This window comes from Photinus pyralis, unplaced genomic scaffold, assembly GCF_008802855.1.
Source record: "Photinus pyralis isolate 1611_PpyrPB1 unplaced genomic scaffold, Ppyr1.3 Ppyr1.4_LG1, whole genome shotgun sequence".
NCBI lineage: Eukaryota > Metazoa > Arthropoda > Insecta > Coleoptera > Lampyridae > Photinus > Photinus pyralis.
Genome location: NW_022170249.1, coordinates 38,642,642 through 38,663,255, shown reverse-complemented (window position 1 = coordinate 38,663,255; position 20,614 = coordinate 38,642,642). Strand labels below are relative to the sequence as shown.

General features: G+C 35.0%; 1 protein-coding gene across 1 annotated transcript in view; it reads right to left on the bottom strand.

The window, feature by feature from the left end:
* The window catches only part of LOC116177532 (DNA-directed RNA polymerases I, II, and III subunit RPABC3), a 92,962-nt gene that overhangs the window by 26,817 nt on the left and 45,531 nt on the right, over positions 1 to 20,614 (bottom strand). Inside the window, exon 2 of the mRNA XM_031496550.1 lies at positions 14,076 to 14,159. Within this exon, the coding sequence (XP_031352410.1) occupies positions 14,076 to 14,159 (84 nt within the window). The remainder of the gene's footprint in view (positions 1 to 14,075; positions 14,160 to 20,614) is intronic.

The following is a 20,614-nucleotide window of genomic DNA, read 5'->3' as shown; positions in this document are numbered from 1 at the left end:
GTAAGGAACGACGCGACGGGCCCAACTATTTTGGTTATAAGGCCTTGTGTACCAGAAAACTTTGGTTTAAAACCGGAAAGATGTCGATGAAACACATTTTGAGGTTTTATTCGAACCTAAAATCGGTTTCATTACCTAAACTGTGTACATTAAAATCCTGAGTGGCTCATGAAAACAGCAATTTTAAACTACATCAAGATTGAGCACTTTTAACTACTACACGGTAGTCTGCTTTTAAGAAAAACAAGAATTCATTTGGGCAAAAATCTTATTTTTAATTTTAAATTAGGGAATAATCTTTATGTAAAGCACCTACAAGTCATTACAACTGTTGATTAAAAAAAAGTGCTTTACATAAAAATGTGGATTTTAAACGGATGGAAAATATATAGAACAGGTCGGTTCGTATAGAATGAGTTATACAATCGAAATAATGTGAACCAGAAAAAGTATTTTAGAATATCGATCTGGAAGACGAGATGTAAGAATGAAGTATAAATAGAAACCAAGGCATCAATTATGGCAAAGGAGATACACAATTTACAGAGTGAAATAAAACATTAAAGAATGAAGATAAACTTAATGAAATTTGTTTCATAAAAATGAAGAGGAAACAATATTTATGAAATTGTCTGAAAAGCAATAAAAATGAGTAAATAAAATAATACTTTATTAATAGCAGTTTCAGACAGTTATTCTCGAACAGCGTAGATATATATTTGCAAACCTTTTTTTTTCCTCAAAAAGTAAACAACTCGAATTCCATTCAATTTAGAGGATTTAGGTAAATCCCAAGGAATTGACATCTTATGTCAAATTGTTTTATTTTTTTCGAGTTTTATTAAATTACCTAAGTACATATATACTAACATTTATTCATAATACATATGTTTTATTAATACAAAAGAAAAACAACGAAAACGGTATTGGATCTTTTTTGGAAAAAATTTTCATTCCATGGGCACATTGTACATTCGAAAATAGAGGGGGCGCTGTCGTTTTTCTACCGCATGGTGCGTATCATTGCTGAAACAGGATTTCCGTAGTAAAGTAACAAATAAATTCTTGAAAGTAAAATTATCTTCCCTGGACAAAGTTAGTGGTAAAATAACGATTTTGCGTGGTGACTTGTTTAAAATGATTACCAAGACCATAATTTATACCGCAATATGCATGACAAAGGTTCAAAGAAAGCATAGTAGGATATATGTTGAATTATGATTATATTATTTCTTAACAAATTCCAATCTTGTTAAAAAGTGCTTAAAGATCACGTTTATTAATTTTTTAATTACAACTATAGTAGAGCAATATGTTATTGTTCTTGTTACACCCTTTTCAAGAAGGTAGCATTCTATATTTTTGGTTAGTTGTCCTTTATCGTCGTGTATACTACAAAACTTTATTTTATAGCAGAAGTCATATTAGCCATTATAAAATTTTGAATTTAATTTAGACGCCAAAAATAGCAAACTTAGGTTCTCCCGTCCTTTCCATGGAAACAATATTGTTTTCTGTTTTGAACCTCATTTTATATCTTGCCCCGCGTCCCATTTTGATAAGAATGACAAATGTCATTAGAATGCACAATGATTTGTTTCACTTTATCTACATTTGCCGTTAAAGTGATCCTATTCTTACTGTTCAAAAGAGACTACCTATTAAAACGTCAATTATCGAATTTAACTCGTCTCTCTGGCGACTTTTGGATTTTAACCACTAAATTTTTCGCAAATACGCGGAATAAACACTTTTTTCGCACTAAAGTAGTACGTACTTGTTTCATTTGCTGTCTAAAAATCCCGCGTACCCAGTCCGTCTCGTCGTTTATCTAGAAAGATAAACCCAGACACTTTTTATTGAAAATACACTCGTTGTTATCGCTTTTTATTTCCAGACATACTTTTGTTTCTGTTCGCTCTAAAGCGACACATATAAATCTTACTATGCTTACCAAAAGATAAATTCGAAAAATTACGTTAAAAAAAAAAAAAAAAGAGCTAAACCGAATACTCGTTACAATGTTTGATCTACCATTTACGATTTTTCTGGACCACCCAAATATTGGAACCTTTTTATTGTATGGGTAACTTTAGTTTAGTTCAGTCTGTGTGCACGATTTCTCAAATGAAAGGTGAGGGTCTTGGTACCTATATAGGTTTTTTGGTCTGAGTAAGAACCCTATGCAATTTAAATTCTGAAGACCAATGTCCGTCCATCCTTCTGCGCGCACGCTCTTTCGAAGGAAAGCTCTCAGAATATTGACACTTGGTGTATGGATTCTTCTTGGTCCAAGGAAGAAATTGGGTTCAATAGATCTAAGTTGCAAGGGTTAACGTAAACGTTCATGTAAAATGAGTTATCGGGCGAGTCCTTCGATATTTCGTTGTCAGTTTATTAAGTGACAGAGCAAAGCGATGCAAGCTTTATAGGGGAGTCGATGGTGCCCGTCTGTCCGTGAACACGATAACTGCCAAACACTTGGACCGATTTGGTTTAAATTTTGCACAGTTCACCTATATGTAAAAAACCTATTGAAAATTGGTCAATACCAATGACCTCGTAGGGTCACGCCTCTCTGTCTCTGCCAAACGCTTGAACCTATCCGGTTCAAACTTGGCACAGTTGGCCTATACTATATGCCACATGTAACAAGCCAATTGAAAATGGGTCAGATCCAATGACCCCGTCTCTGGCAAACGCTTGGATCTATTCGGTTCAAACTTGGCACAGTTGACATATGTATATACCACATATAACAAGCCTATTGAAAATGGGCCAAACCGAGGGGCTCTGCCGGTTTTTGTAGATCTGCTTTAGGGGTTTATTAAAGGATACAAGAAGGCAAAGTTTTGTAGTTTAGTTTGCTAATTAAAATTCCGTTTAGATAATCTAAAAATTCGAGGCTCATCAAGATATTAAAAATAAATGAAAACCACCAATGGACTTTTTACTTAGATATTTTTCACTCTCTTTTCGACAGATGTAAGTAGGGATTAAAATAAGAATACTACCAAAATGAATAACTTGAAATTTCGATGAATTAAATTTAATTTAATAATTAGTAAACAATTAGTTTTCATCATTAAAAAAACCGCCGGTTCGAAAACATCAATTTTCATCAACAAAATGCTATATTCTCGGCTATATTAGGTATACTTTTTGTCATGTCTTTTATAATGACAGGACGAGTGTCAGGGTATGTATTTCATTTTGAACATTGGTTTTCATTCAGTTTTTTTATCATTTGTAATCGGACCCAAATTTTCTACACAGAATTTTCATTAGCACTCAAGGTGGAAAAGTTTAACCCAATTAAATTAAATTTGTGCTTGCAGGCACCCAGGCATCCAGAATTGGTTTCGGCGCAAAGAACTTTTAGCACCAAGACCTTTCGGCAATTAAGATTGATGTTCTTCAGGCAACCTTCACTTATGAAAAATGCAATGCCTTTCCACTATCATATACAGGGTGTAGAACGCATTATAGGGGAAACTGCAATGTGTTTCCGGAAGGATCCACGAGACCTTTGATAGATATGTATTTGATTGCGCTTGCCTGATGCTAGAAAGATATTGGTGTAGTACGTTGAACGCTAATTTCAAAGGCCTCGTGGATCCTTGCGAAAAAACACATTGCCGTTTCCGTTTCCGTTTCCTTATGATTCGTTCTACTTGGGACACACTGTATATATACCACCGAAATTTAGTAAACATCGATATCCGCACAATTATAGGATTTGGTAGAACGAAAGTCAATATATTACACGCATACGTAGATTTAACGATTTAAGTCGACCTTACTTTAAAAATAGGGAAGGGATGTACCTCGGGATGTACCTATCATTTCACTATCTATTTAAGGTTCTGAAAACAACAAAAAGTGTTGTATTTTTCAGGCATTTAGAAGAGCGCAACTTTTAATTTTTGCGGAGAGCTATTATAATACCTTTCAAATTGAACGTTACGTTCGTCATCATTGTTTACTATCTACAGACACTATCATGGATGATGGGAGGTTCAATGATTTTTTTCAATTTATTAAAGAATCGTGTGCCCAGGATATTTTGATACGCACAAATTAAAAGACGCGCGCATCTAAATGCTTGAAAATGGGGCACTTTTTGTTGACCGTTTTGACTTTACACACAGCGCAGAAATGGATTCTAGAATATGGCCCGTTTAGCTGAACAGTAAAGCACCCAAAAAAACTATGACTACTATCTATATGCAATAACATTGAGAGAAAAATTACTGCTTATGATTTTTCCAACATTACTTAATCTCATTTATTTAAAAATCTCTTCGACAAGGGCACCTTTAAATTAATTGATTAGTAATGGCAGGATTTTACTTCCATTACCTTCTATAAAAAGTGCACTATGGCAATTTCCGCTCAACGATAACGATTGCATCGACCGAATGAAAATTCCGGTTTCTACTCAAACCAAATTAAGTATTCCGTTTGGCATTAAATCAAGCGCATTTTCCATTGGTACAAAATTACATTACACAATAATGGCCATACCTATACTTGAAATTGGGATCACCCCTCATATCTCCCTCAACTCAACGGGGTCAAATAAAACAAATTCAATGCTTTGGTTACCTCACGCCATAAAAGATACCAATGGTTTCCATTTTAACAATCTGGGAATTATGTAAGATATAATAATTAACCTTGACTTTCCTCCCATAAGAATTATCGTCACCTTGTTTCGCTAAATTTCTCAATGTTAACGTTACAACATCACGCGTAATTATAATTTAGACGAAGGCGAAAAACTATCTACCCCGATAACGAAAATTCGATTACCTGCCAGTTTACGATGGATTATCGTGGCACTTGCACATCAGACACCCGCGAGCACAACACAAACACGCTCTGCTTCATTCATGCTGGTAAAGAAGTAAAAAGCCGGCCCTGTCCCTGCCCTTGCTGGTCCTTGTGTACGTGCTGACGGGCGCGCCCTTGCGCTTGCTGTTTTCGCGGTCAGCTGATGTAGATCAATACTTCGCCTCTTTCCACTACATCATCACGGCCTACGACAACGATAAACAACGAGACCCGCCCACCGAAACGAATTTCCTAACGCGCACTTTATTTACATTTTTCGCACAAAGGAACCACCATCCACTAACTACTACGAAATGTGTCAAAACAAATAAAATAGAAAGCCGAACGGAGTCGGTCAAATAAGATCGACGAATTGCTAGGTACAAAAGCGCCTACCTCGCTTACAACAGCGCAAGTAAAAAATTACAGGAAAATGATACCTACGTTGACGTAAACAAACGACGTAATACCAGGTTGGATACGCCCCTACGATTATTGATTTGTTTATGTTTAAGGAGACATTATACAAAAGTGTGACATATTTGAATTCGAAACGAACGTAGTTTCTATGCTGAAAAAAAGGACAGAATTTTAGTTTTTAAGCCCTTGCCCTAATTTTAAGCGTGCCTTAATAATAATTACCAATAATGGAAATTAAATGTCGCCATATTTTAAATCAGCAACGCTCGGATGTCGAAGAATCACAAGTCAAGATCAAGGTCTCCTACTTACACTCGCACAAATCGAAACTTTTCAACGTTCGGTAATCACAAGTAAGATTGCATATTTTCAAATTGCACCACGAAAATATTTACGAACGTAAATCAAGCCTGGGAAGTGCAAGTTTTGTTGCCAAGCGCGAACTACGTATACGGATTACTGGTGCGGCCTTGAGGGCGTTTAAAAAAAAGCAATTGGGGGTCACCTTGAAAGTACGTACGTTCAGATTCCAGGTGTTCCCGATGGATATCATCGTCTACGTTGACTCATGTTTGTTTACATCTGCTGTCTGTATGTAGATTATGAATTTTTTCCCGTTGCGGACATATGGAATCGGATGACGTAGCCGAGGCGCACTTCAGTAGTACACGTCGCACCTTGGAAGGGTTACAAAACTGAAATTTGGTACTTCCTGGTGCTCAAGACGTAGAGATGTTGTGGTTGAGGACTGAGGAAAGTTACGCAACAGTCAGGGGCCCCTGCTAGGCGCGCAGAGACCGCAATGCACCGGCGCATGCGGTTCGTACGACCCAGCCTTGACAATGAACTTGGCACAGCGCACGAAGGGAAATTCTACATCGTAATAGAACTGATCAATATTATTTTAAATTTAGCTCCTACATTTCTATACATACCTACTCGCTTAAAAATCCGCTTAATTTACTATTCGCAGATACATAATTACGCAAATAAATGAAACCGTCACAACACCTGCCGAGTTTCATTAAACGCAATCTTTCAATTCTCATCAATGACCTAGCTACGTTGTCCAGATGCCCCCATGATCTACATTACCACTGCAATTGCATTATCTTAACCCAAACTGGGCGTTATCGGTGTCCATTTTACTTTGTAAACATAACAATTCATAAAACTGTTTATAAAATAAAGCGTGACCTTGCCCAACGATCGATCACATTTTCTATCGTCAACGTTAATAGGGCGATGTCGAAACCATTCACAAGCGAAAAAGAAAAGGTATAATAAACAAGATTACGTCTTTATCTCCGCTATTACACAACCGCGGTCAGCTATTTGTTAAAACACTAAAGGTTAAACGGTACACAGAAATGCATTTTCAGCAATATTACGCAACATTCATTTATGAGCACCCACACAAGGCAATAGTGCACGCCCCTTAATAATATAAGGTTCCATAGAAAATCGGTAAATTTGAATTAACTTTGATTCCACTACTTCCAGTTTACCCATTCAGTAGATATTCAAAGTGTCACAAAAACATCCCAATGTTTTTTTTTCGTCATAACAACCAACTTCTTCTATTTGAAAAATCAGAAAACTGGGTTTTCAGTAGTTAAAATGGATGCATGTGAGCAATTTCAAATGTAGGAGAGATATATATTGTAACGTGATTTATAAATTCGGGTTCGATTTATATCAATATTTATTAAACAAAACTAAAACACTATAAAAACTGTACAATTTATATCGACTATTTATATCACACACTTCGCAATTTATATTTCCGCGCTCGATGTTTCATCCGTACTCGATCTCGTTCGGTAGTAAACTGCCTGCGATGTTCGGTCCGCAACCATTTATACACGCAAGCAATGTAAGTCCAGAACACTCGCGTAATTACCAGATACGTCGCAAACATTCCCACTATCGCGCGCCTAGAAAATTCCAGAGCGCCAAAAGCGACGTCACGTCTGGAGCGTTTCCGTTACAATATTTTAGCAAACTATTTCTCAAAGAAAAATTAATAAAACATTATCACTTCTTAAGAGAAAATGCACAACAAAGAAAAAAAAACACACAAGTTTAAAGGCTAATTCTAACTTAGGCGGCGCGTAGTGACGTGCCGCGTTTCAGCGTTGCATTTGCCGCTTCCAGAAGTTTGCTTGTTTTTAAATGGCGTAATTCTCACAGTAGCAGCGCGATGCGTCAAAGTCTAAGCGCCCTTTCTTACGAGACGTTTTTGAAGCACTGCGCTTCTAAAAATCGCTTCCCGCCACAAGTAGCGCTGCGAATCGCGCGGTGTGAAGGGGTCGCGCAACCAGCAGCGCGCGTTTGTGTACAAGTCGCGTCCATATGAAGCAATGTTTCATTACCAGCGGCACCATTCTGTAGCGCTTCAAAATCGTCTCGTGAGAAGGGACTCTGAAGAGCATTGTATGCAGGGTCGCTATGGCCGCGTTGCTGTGTCAGCCTATGTGAGAATTTAAAAGCACTAAGCAGCATTTGCTGCTGTCGCAGTAATGCATACATGCGCAATAAAACTTGTTGACAACTGTAGAAAAAAGCCAGTCTCAAATAAAGGAACTAATTGTTGCTAATTGCTAATTGTAAACGCTCATACAATAGATGGAATTCGCCTTCAGAATAACACGCTGCAACGTGCCGCGCGGCGTCCCTTACGTCCGAATTGACCTTAAATTCTTCGTCAAAGATCGCACTGCATTTTATTCATTCAGTATTTGCAGCTTTTAAATAAAATAAATTCCTAGTGTATGTTTTCTCATTGGTTGGTTTTTGAAAAATGACAGATTGTAGAGATCTAGTCTATGTTAAACAAAAACAAGCAAGACCGCACTGGCTAGGCGGAAAATCGAAGAAATTCCCGCAGAGCTCTCCCCAAATGGTCTCTTTACATTTCATTACAGTCGAGATAACAGAATATGTATAATCAAATCAAGTGAAAGAATACAGTCAAACAGAAGTACAAAGGCAATTCATTTTCATAATTAAAGTTTGCTACTTACTATTTGGTCTTTGATTGATATAATTATGGATATAGCCACAGCAGATAAATACCAAACTGTTTCCAAATACATACACCAATAGAGGGCAGAATTGAAAATATACATTTCGGAGCTACGTCCCAAAATTTATTTTTTCACGAACCGTAACATATAGAAGAATAAAAGTTAGACGGCATTACCTAGACTAGACCTTTGGGTCATTTGTTTTATATAGAAAAAATGTATGTTTTAGTCCTTTCGAGCATTCAATTTTTTTACATACTTAATGCTATCCGCGTGCGCACTACATTTGATTTATAGTATATACGATATGTGTGTCTACTAGAAGCGTCTATGGTTAAAAACTTAAATATCTTCATAAATAAAAAAGTTGGCAATGCTTCCATTAATCGTCAAATTTTTCTTGGATCTGATGCCAGAGCTATTACGAAAATGTATTGAAAACATGGCCACGGAGGGAGGAACAGACAGAGGACAAAGAACGTTGGAAAATGTGTTAAAAACTACAGAAACTCTAAAAAATGATTAGTTTTTAAAAAGCTCACGAAAGCTATTGGAAACACTTGGAGACACGTCAAAACCTAATATTTTTCAATAATCCCAACGGTTCTTAAAGATTCCAAAAAATCGCTTAAAAACCATTAAAAACTTGGAGATCCTATGAAATTATTGGCGGGTCTTAAAAGGTCGCTTAGGGACTCACGAAACATCGTAAAGGCTCAGCTCTAGAACTAACGCATTTAGAAAACGCTAGAAGTTCATAGAGCCTTCAAAAGTATAGGCAACTCTTAAATACGCATAATGACTTCTAAAAAATTTCTTAAGAGCGCGCTGCCAGAGTGGTAGGGAATTCTAATTGCCATTTTAAAGTCAGAAGGAAAACTACAAATGGCACTAATATCGTCCCAAAGTAGCTTGTTTTTATCTTGTTAGGAAACCTTCGGAGATTTTCGGTATATTTACTTAACTCGTCACGTAAATAAGTAATTTTTTTATTAAATTTCCGCATGTGCTGATACAGTAATTATATTGTTGTAAGGAAAACCAGAAAATTCCGATTACTTCCGAAGGTATGCCAGAAAAACCGAAATCTGTCGATTTTGTTTTTATTTTTTCTGAGATCATTTGAGCAGATACAGAAAAATGAAAACACTTTTTCATTTCCACTTTTTCAACTTTACAAGGTAGCATTGAGGGATTTTTAATACACCATTTCGTTTCGGAGAAATCATCAACTGTATTTTTCTATATAGCCCGCAAAAAACGTACGCACTGTGTTGAGTAACCATTTTTATTACAAATACCACTATACAGGGTGTTTTTTTGGGAGCTTTAGTTAAAAGTTTCTGGGAAAGTAAAATAGGTAGGTTTTTGAAAAATTGTACTTAGGAGTTACTCTGAAAGCCGAATCAATGTAAAATATTGTCAAAATGGTCGCACTTCCGGAAACACCGGAAGTAGATAGTAACTTCGTTATTTTAAATGACAACCCCTATTTTTTATTGCATTTTTGGATTCTACGTGAAATTTCACTTTTATTGATACCCATATGTCGATATCTACCATTTATGGTTTTTAAGTTATTTTGACTTTAAGAAAAGAAATGGCGGATGCAGATGGTACCTTGATCATTGATTACTTGCAAACGGTTGTAGTCATGGCAACCTATTTTTATCAGTGCATAGAGAATGAATAGGGCTTTCTTTTAGTGCACTTAAAAAAAAGTTAAGTTGCGTATGACCGCCCCTATGGATATCCAAATTTATGAAACTTCAAAGACTAAAAACTCAGTTTTTTTTAATGGAATGACCATGTTCTTACTATTCCATGAGATAGAGAATCGAAATGGGCATATTTTGACAATACATGTTCCTATAGCTATCTTTAACAGTTTCTGACTTATTCCCATTTTATTGAATTGACACTATTTTTTTAGGTTTTTCTTTTTAGTAGTCGGCCATGATTCTATAACAATTGAATTTTAAACCAATCTAGTGACACTAATCCATCACCCACTGTTATTATAGGTTAACATAAGTTTTTCAAAAATCGAAAAATGACTCGCAGTGGTTTCACCTATTTTGGAATTTAATTGTTATTTATGGTGAAATGGGCAGAATCGCGGCGCGTGCTTTCCGTACATTCATTCGAAAACCGGAACGAAATTGTATGAATTTTGGAAATTTTGTACCCCTAATGCACTACAAACCGTTGAAGCACAAGTGATACAAGAGAATATTTAAGAAAATGAATTGAATTGCAAATGCAAGATTAACAAAATAAATTCAATGCAAAATATAAAAAACTTCGTTGAAACATTTTTGGTATGGAATTGTTGCTAGAACAGATATCGCATTACCTCTCTTAATTTGTAGACTTATACGTTGTTTAAGAAATTCAGTTGAACGACTCTGTTTAGATTTTTCAAAAATTTTCTGTCCTATATCCTTAATAAATGAGTTATTTATTAATGAATAATTTAGACTAGAACTAGAATCAGTGGTATTAAAGAATCCATTCCTTGATTTGTTTAAAATTCGATTGTTATAAAATCATGGCCAACTACTAAAAAGAAAATGCGAAAAAAAATGGCATCAATTGCGAGATCAATTCAATGAAATGGGAATAAATCAGAAACTGTTAAAGATAGCTATAGGAACATGTAATATCAAAATATGCCAATTTCGATTCTCTATCTCATACAATATTAAGAACATGGTCATTCCATTTAACAAAACTGAGTTTATAGACTTTGAAGTTTCTTAAATTTGGATCTCCATAGGTGTGGTTGTACGCAACTTAACTTTTTTTTAAGTACACTAAAAGAAAGCCCTATTCATTCTCTATGCACTGATAAAAATGGGTTGTCATGACTATAACCTTTTTCAAGTAATCAATTATCAAGGTACCATCAGCATCCGCCATTTTTTTTCTTAAAGTCAAAATAACTTAAAAACCATAAATGGCAGATATGACATATGGGTATCAAAAGAACTGAAATTTCACGTAGAATCCAAAAATGCAATAAAAAATAGGGGTTGCCATTTAAAATAACGAAGTTACTATCTACTTCCGGTGTTTCCGGAAGTGCGGCCATTTTGAAAATATTTTACATAGATTCGGCCTTCAGAGTAACTCCTAAGTACAAATTTTCAAAAACCTACGTATTTTACTTTCCCAGAAACGTTTAACTAAAGCTCCCAAAAAAACACCCTGTATACGGTACACTAAAAGAGGATCTTGTATTTATTTTCAAATTAACATTTTGCACCCCCGAGAAGGGTTAGTACTCTTCCCGGGTAAAAGCAACCCCGGCACAACGTCAACCATAAATCAAAACATTTGTGCAAAATTATACTGCATCGTCGTATTTTGCCTTCAATGACTATTACGGACTTCAGAATAGGTATCATGAAAGAGCGATCCTTCAAATTCATAAAGGGCCTTAAAGGATCTTTAACGAAAAAGGACACTAAACGCGCATGTCTATAAAACCCTCTAGATAGTACTAAAAGGTCCTCAAATGTTCTTAATGACTTTTACGTAAACAAGATAAATATATTGAAAACTGTATAAGTAGTGAGTATGCACGAACGGATCGCATTAATAATTTAAAACTGAAAGTTTGCATACCAACATAGTTTTTTATGATCTATCGAAGGAAAATATTGTCGTGATCATTTCATCATCATTACCCGATGTGAATAGCAACTTTCCTATTTTAAATAGAACACCCTATATTTTATTGCATTTTCGAAATCTACATGAAAATTTACGTTGTTTGATACTACATTTCCCTATACCTAGCGTCAAAGATTTTCACGTTATTCAAGTTTTTTCCAAAATTTTTGACGTTTTACTGCTTTTCTTTAGCGGCCTGTACCTGTACCTATGGCTCCGTTGACTTGAATTTCAAAAAGTCTTCCAAAATCAACAATACTGACGTGATGCTAGATGCGAATGATTTAAATTTTGATCGCCCTTCTACATGGTGTTTTAAAATTAATAACTTCAAACCTTAAAATTTCAAATGAAACCTGATTTATTTTTGTGCACTTTCAAATGTGGAAAACACGATCAATTATTACATTCCCTATACCTATCTGTTATGGTTTTCGTTTTATTTAAGATTTTCTACAATTGTGACCGTTGTATCATTGTATGCATAATTTTCTTAGGAAACCTTGAAATAAACGCTTCCCCATTATGCTTTGTGGCTGGCTGTAGCCAGTTCTGGTAAATGAATTGGCAGAGTGTGTGCCATATATAATAGAGCTATGACACAGAATAATACGTTTTAATGATTGATTTTAACACAAACTGTGTTATTGTCCGAGTACTATAGTTATTTACATAAAAGTCAGAAAAATGACACATTACTGGAGAGGAAATATTAAAGTAGGTAACAATTAGTACTTTAATTTCCGAGTCAAATAGTCTCATCATTTTACTGACGGGTTGTATATTAAATTTTACCCGAAATTGTACCTATTTGAATATAACATTTCAATTTTTATATAGAAACAGTTGATTAAGTCAATCTGTCAGAGACGTTACCAATGTGACAGATGCAGCCGAAAAGTGACAGGAGCGGCAGGAAAAGTAGTCTGGTAAAACTCCACTGCCTCTGTCGTGTAATAGTTATTTACATAATAAGTCATGAAAGTGGTCGTTTACATGACGCGGAGCTTTATTGAAAAGTACGAGGAAGCGCAGCGTCCGCCGGGTATCTCTGTAATGCTTCCAAGTCAGGTGAACTCACTTTCATGACATAGGTACTATGTATAAAATTTTACCTGAAACCGCAAAATGTAGATAACTTTTCCAAATTAAATTATTCATATGTGTAAAATTTTGATACCTAATCACGCATGCTAAAATCACTTTATTTAATTGTTTCCATAGAGATTTCAAAATAATTAAAACAATCACTGTCATTTGTACAAACCTTTTCATGACTGGCGCAAAACTAAAGGAATAATTACTTCCACATAATTGTTATTAATAAAAAACCATTATCCTTTGTGTACGTATATCTAAAAATATCCATATAGTCTGCATTATAATTATTCAATCATTGATTGAATAACTTATTCAATGAACGATCTAATTGTTATTTTGCATGTACTAGGACTGTAATGGGAGTCAGGCAAAAATATTACAGTACTAGTCAGGTAAAGATCAACTTTCTAATGTCAAAATAGTCCTGAAATTTAGATTTTCGTGACGGTTTCAGGTAAAGTAAAATTTCCTGACATAAAGTAGACATGAAAATGAAGGTTTCATGACGATTTTGGGTAAATGATTTTGCATTGCCCAAATTCATAACCGCGCCATCCAAATTGATTTTGTGGGCATTTTTGTAAGAAAAATTTTATGGCCTTTGAAATTATGTCCTTCAATGGCGGTGCGTATTATAATTTTAAATTGGGGGTACCTATAGGGATGCGTGAGTGAATACTAAACCTAAGGTAAACCTTTCCATTAAACTTCCCCCTAGCCATCTAAATATGTGGTAGGTACATAGATGTCTTTTTGCAATTGTAGCTCCTCAAATTTTTTGGGAAAATTGTTGTTTGTCTACTTACCTCTTACCCTCTTTCACCTTGCAAATTCTTCGATTTTGCCATTAAGAGCGGTAACGGTGTCATATTTAAGACATTCTTACCAGATATCACACACAGTTTTTATTTAGATTTTACTTTGAAACATGGATTATTTTCTATTTTAGTTTTAAAATACGCAAAAAGCACATTCCTTCAATACTACATTTTTTTAAAGCTTTGCACTTACCCAACTCCATGGGATACAGCCATGAATTGATGTCCAGAATCAAATCCATTTTGAAGGACTCGCTTTCGCAATGTAGACGAGTGACTGGAATTAATGAAAAAGATTACGACATATGAAAAATTGTAACCCTTAAATTGAGAATGTTTCATCCAAAAGACAAGAAAAGTCATTATCGTTTAGATATAAACTTAACGAACAGGTATGAACTGCTTTTCCTGTAATATACAGGGCATCGCAATGCATCGAGTTCAATGTCAAGTTCGCTGATGACTGTAGGCGGCAGTATATCATGTGTAAACTATTACAGATGAAGATAGACGTAGGTATGCATATGTATGTGCATGCTATATTTAATCGTCGTAAATACATCAACTTGTCCAATGTCAATTAGAAACTGTTTTGCGAGTTTTGCGAAAATAATAATTCATCACCGAAAACTTCCTATTAATTGGCATTGACCAGAAAATTATCCGCCATATGGTCAATTAATTGGCGCATCTCAACTACAATATAAAAAACGCTTTTTTTAATATTTACTTACTCGTAAAGGGGAATGGGGTGTTTAAAATTTTGATCTCAAAACTGAAATTCGGTTTCGGAAATAAAAGAAAATGTTTGCACGTTGGCTGTGACTGTGAAAAACCAACAAATCGTTATAACAACGAGATGCTCACCCTTCTTTGCTCTTGAGGTAATGCAAAGACCCCAATTTTGACAGATAACTCGTTTTATAGCGAGTATTTTTATTGGAGTTGTGTAAAGTCTTAAATATTGGGGAACCTACTTGACTCAAAAATTGTCATAAAAATTAACGACATTTTTCTATCTTTACCGCTTTCTACAATATACGAGTATATCCTTATCAAGTTACACGAAAATCGCGGCGATGATGAATGGAGAATGCACAGAGGTAGGTCAAAATTCTTTGTGCGCATTATTGTCGGCGTAAGTGGGAACGCGTTCGTTCTTTGGCAGCTCATTGTAATTGACACATTTTTGTAAATACCGCGCAGAAGAAGGAAATTACTATTTGATGTTAGTGGGGTTCTCTTAAATACTGCCGACAACGAAAAAAAGTAGCCGGTTCGCGACGGTTGAAACACAGTGTAAATCTCTTTACACTATAATTATTTATTCAAGCTGTCCGCCCGAATTCAAGCCGCAGTTAGTCATTTTTATAGTGATTCAGAAGAAACTTAACTGAAGTTGTTTAAAAGCGGTTAAAGCGCGTTGTCTGTTTTACAGAAAAGTTAGTCAAGTTGAAGTATAGGAAGTAGTCTTAGTACAGGGCAAGGCCTTCTGTTCAGATCTTTTGATGCGTTTTGATGTGAAAAATTAAAAGTTATACCACTCGCATAGCCACCGATATGTTCATAATCGTACTCAACATGTCATTTATCGCCCGTCTGCGTACGGGGTACTGTGTAAAAACCACCTTTGTAAGTTTTCTATATTTCAGGAATTTTGTTTTAATTTCCATTTTATGAGTTTTCAGTTTTGGAATAAATTTTTGTCATTGTCAGTAAATTAATTGTGTTTATTCGAACCCCATTGTGCGAACTGTATAGTCTTGATGTCAGATTTATTGTATCATATCCAAGATTTATTTCAGGTGTTGATAAAAATTTGTTTAATAAATTATTTGGAATTTCGGAAGTTAATCAAGGCCACTGAGTCTCCCAAATTCTTAAGTCAATATATGGTCTTTTCTTTGTAACAGGCCGAAAGTGTACGAGGAGAAATGATAAAAATTCTATTTCACTTTTGATTGAATCACATCCTAGAGACCACGTCATAGAGATCGTGACATACGACAATCCACAAAAAATTACAATTTGGCAACAGTAGCAGTTGATTAGTATTTACGGAGGTGTGTTGAATATTTTGTTGTGTTAACAGCGTCATGTGGACGTTATTTCGGTTTAAACACGAAAAATAATGTATATGAGAAATATATGTTAATTTTTTAACTGTCAATCGGTAGGGGCAGGAGGTATTCACGAATAACACAGAGTTGGTGCGCTTTACTTGAATTTGTGCCTCATTGTTATTTCTCCTTTTGGTTTTCTTTGTAATTGCACAATTTTTTGTTTAAATTGTATCATTTGTGTAAATTGTTCGATTTAGATAAAACGCATTAAGTAAGAAATCACTGGCCAAGTTGAGTATTTTTATAAGACGTTTTATTTTAGTGTTTGCAATAAGGAGTCTTATTATCGGATGTGATTTAATTAACGCACGTGTTGTAGTGCTGACAACAAGAGTTGTAGGTGGTCGACGATGTACGGATTATTTTCGGCGTAAGTGGGGACGCGTTCATTCGCAGTGAGCGTTATCTAATCTAAATGTAATTGGCGCATTTTTGGTAAATACCGGAGAAAGGAGATTATTCTATCGTGGAAGAGGTGTTCCCTTAAATACGTGACACAAGGTAGAATTGGGGCTACTCTTTTTAGTTCGCGACGGTGAAAAAGCGTATACATTTGTTTACGCCAAGTTACGGGCGTCTGTCCCTTTTACTTTTCTTGAAGACACAGTTCGTCAGTTTCGTAATAAAATGTGCAAAAGAAGTTAAGCGGTCTTGGTAAAAGTTTTTGGAAAGTTTTTTAACGGTTTGTCCGTATTCAGTAAAAGTTAGTACGAATAGGAGTCAACAAAGCGGTTGTCTGCTAAGTGAAAGTGAAAAACTTTCTACCGTCAGAGCAGCCGCCGAGAATCTTTTTCATTTTGTTTATCAAGCTAGTTCGAATTATTCAGTTCAGTTTTTTGAAAGTCAAAGTGAAGTTTCCTGAATCTGTCAGCGAGTGTTTTGATAAGTGCGCCTGAATATTGCAAACCATTCATGACTAGATTGTTTAGGTTGTTTAAAAGAAAGAAAAAAAAACCAAACAATTTTAAGATTTTTTTAAATTTTTAATTATCGAACGCCTTCGTGCGGTGTAATTACTTTAAGTAAGCTTCTCGTTCTTTCAGGATAGTGTTTTGTCAGATTTCTTCTTTTCTGCTAGAAGAATCCGAGATGGAAAATAAATTTCCCTGCTGCATTTTCCGAAAATGCGCAGTTCAAATAGGAACGTACCAGGGTACTCGCGTGTCGCGTCTACCCATCTGTTGACGCGGTTCAATACCATCATTATTTCAGGCGTTGACCATTTTCATGGTAAATTCTTTGTAATTTTCGGAAGCTGATCGAGTCAATATCGGGATTTTTCTTTGTAGCAGATACCGGAAGTGAAGTTTCAATTTTGATTTGTTGGAGCTAATTGGACAGGTGTTTTGTGGGTGGTGTAGGTGACAGTATGCCATTGCACACAGCAATATGAACTTAGAAACGATGTGCATGTGTAAATTTATTGTTTAGTTAAGCAATTCAAACGCATGCGAATTTTCAGAGTAGGTAAATGTGATACTGTATTAATCAAGTCGTGTTTATAAACGGGCAATCAAAAATGAGTGGCGGTCGAGTCGCCTTTGGACATGTAAACAAAAATTCCAAAGGTGACTTGACATCCACTCATTTTTGATCGCATAGTATTTTAGGTTACGTTTGAAACCATAGAGTAGGACTATAAAATTCTGTTGTGTGTTACCATAGAATAAATGAATGTGCGATTGTTCAGAAATAAGTTTGCATTATACGGTATACCGTATCAAAATTGTTTGATCTAGTTATAACAAATTAACGAACCACATAATAATAAGTTTAGGTACATATGAAATATTACAATCATAAACCTAATTGACAACGATGGTATTGAATCGCGTCAACAGATGGAAAGACGCGAAAACCCTGGTACGTACCTATTTGAACTGAGCATTTTCGGAAACGGCCGCAGGGAAATTAATTTTTCATCTCTGATACTTTTAGCAGAAAAACACAATTGTCATTCATTATAGCAACGCATAATTTACAACGTAAAGTAGGCGCACCTATTAATATTTCGAAAGGGAAATGCATTTTCATGATTTTTAAAAAGATAAAAACGGATTTAGGGTTCACAGTTTAACTTTATTACGCCATTGCAAATAATTGCAAAAATTATATTACATTTTATCGCAGATTATTTCAGGAGTTAAGATTTTTATTTTGCAACTGAAGTCCCCATCAGTTTAAATTAAAATCTCTTTTTTTATAACACATTGAATATGTTGATGATTAAAAATAGACATCTTTACTAAAATATGAAGTTATACAACAGAATTTGATCACTGCTGTGAGGACGATCATACCGGATGATAACAGATTACAACAATCAAGACATTTTAGACTAATCTCCCAATGCACTCGTCAATGTTATTCCACAATCACACCAATCAGTTAGGGGGTAGATACTGGGAATGTTACATAAAACGGGTGGTCTGGCAGAACTCCAAGGTATGCAAGAATCGGTGGACTTGACGTTCGCCATTTTGCATGCTAGACATTTTTATTCCGATAAACTACATATTGTTATACTGTAGGTAACTTATAGACCATATTATGTCATACTACGACATCGCCGCACAAGTAAGTTTTTCTAGTAAGATTGCTGGTTACCCTTTTCATATTTAATATATATAGAAAGAGAATAGGAATAATTTACACGAGATTACATAATATAACATGTTAACCTTTAACTCTCCATTAGTGTGACAGAAACCTCGTATACACTACGCAGATATTGAGGGGTAGATTTAAGTTTCCAGTTGGATGAGAATTGTAATTCCAGAGGGAAATATAATCAGACAGGAGATCCCGACCTAGCAATTACAAGAGGTTTCTACGCGCCGCACCACTTAAAACCGATCCCTCTCGCAAGCCCGCAGATAAAGCAAAGTTTCCAGTTTTGAAAATGATCGCTACGTAAATAAACATTTCAAAAGGTGCGTTTATTGATACATCGCGTGTGATTACAATTCGCGTTCCGAACGCCGCCGCGTACAAGCGAGGTTTTTCAGGCTTTTATGTATGTCTGCCTCTACTATGTAGATCTTTCCTCTGATCTGTTGATAGGTATACAAAGCAGGAAAAGTCATTCGCGACTCACGCCTGTGAGTAAGAATGTCGACTATTTGCATTACACGAGTGCGTCATTACGTTAGTCTTGATTGTACACGCACATCATACACATATACTAATAAATAATATAGAAAAAAAGTAATTGAAATTGTCAAAGTACGCAAGCGAGAATGATTGATGGCTCCAGACTTATATTAGCGTTTAGCACATAAAAATAAAAGCCGTTGAACTTTTGAATTACTTTGCGTGAGTGGTGTTTCAGTCGATATTACTTTTACTTGTGTTGATAAAAATGTATACTGGATGTGGATTTTTAGACAACCGATTCAAAATTACTTTCAAAATAACATCCAAGTTCATTATTATTCGTTTATTTAACCGCGATTGGTTATAGAGAATATATTTAAACAAAATAGCATGGCATAATAAAGATGGTAGGTATAAGTGGTTGGTTCAATTAGTATTATAACAAAATACTTTTAAAATATAAAGAGTGATTAAAAAAAAACTAATTTTTGTCAAAGAAGAGACAATGATTCGAAATAGTAAGTACTATAGCGCTGTTAAAATAAATGACTAAAATCATCTCTATCCATAGGTATCCATGATTTTAGTTGATAGCTTTAATAATAGCCCAATTTCAATAAATTAAATCTTGTGGCGATCGTAACTTATTTATTATATTGGTTGCCAAGGTGCTACTATGCCTATTATCTATAAAAATTCATCTAAAATATATTCAAGTTGGTGGCACTTCGGGTTATAACATAACTTGCTTATCTTAGATGGAACACCCTATATATTATTTTATTTTTAGATTCCACGTAAAATTCTTATACAATTCACGTTCGATGTCCCTAAATTTAGCCGTATTTGACATATATTAATTTTTATGCCAAAATTAGGTACGTTTGTAGCCCAAACCACAATTGTCTTTTGCTAGAAGAGAGCTGTTTTTAATTAGGGTCGGTATCCTTTTAAAAGAGGTTCTACACTAGTGGACAGTGGGTTTAAAGACTAAAAGTAAATCTCGAATTGAAAAAATCGTTAAAACTTAGTTTTCTTATGTAAACCCCCTCTTTTTATAACTGTGTTGTATTAAGCACAAAAATCAAGGGTAACAGGCAACAACAGTCTATTCAAAAAAATTTTATTTTCGAAATATTGGATATTTCTATTGTAAAAATACTGTAAATAGGGTTTTAAGTGACATTTCTATTGTGGTCGATTGTTTTTTTTCCCTACCATGACGACGAGCCATGACCAATTAACAAATATATTCTGAATTTAGAATTAAAAAAATATTTTTTAAAAACCAAAAATTTTTGGATTAAACTCTTCGTGATAAAAATAGGGATTCCATTTAAAATCCATGTTAGTTTTTGAACCTCCTGTATTTATTTATAATCAAAATATCAGTATAGTCCACTAAATCGTAACCTCTTGCTTTTCTAATGGGGCCTTGTGAAATAAAAACTAAAATATGTCAAAATTGACTACATTCAGGTATATGACATTATACACGCCAATGTATTTAGTG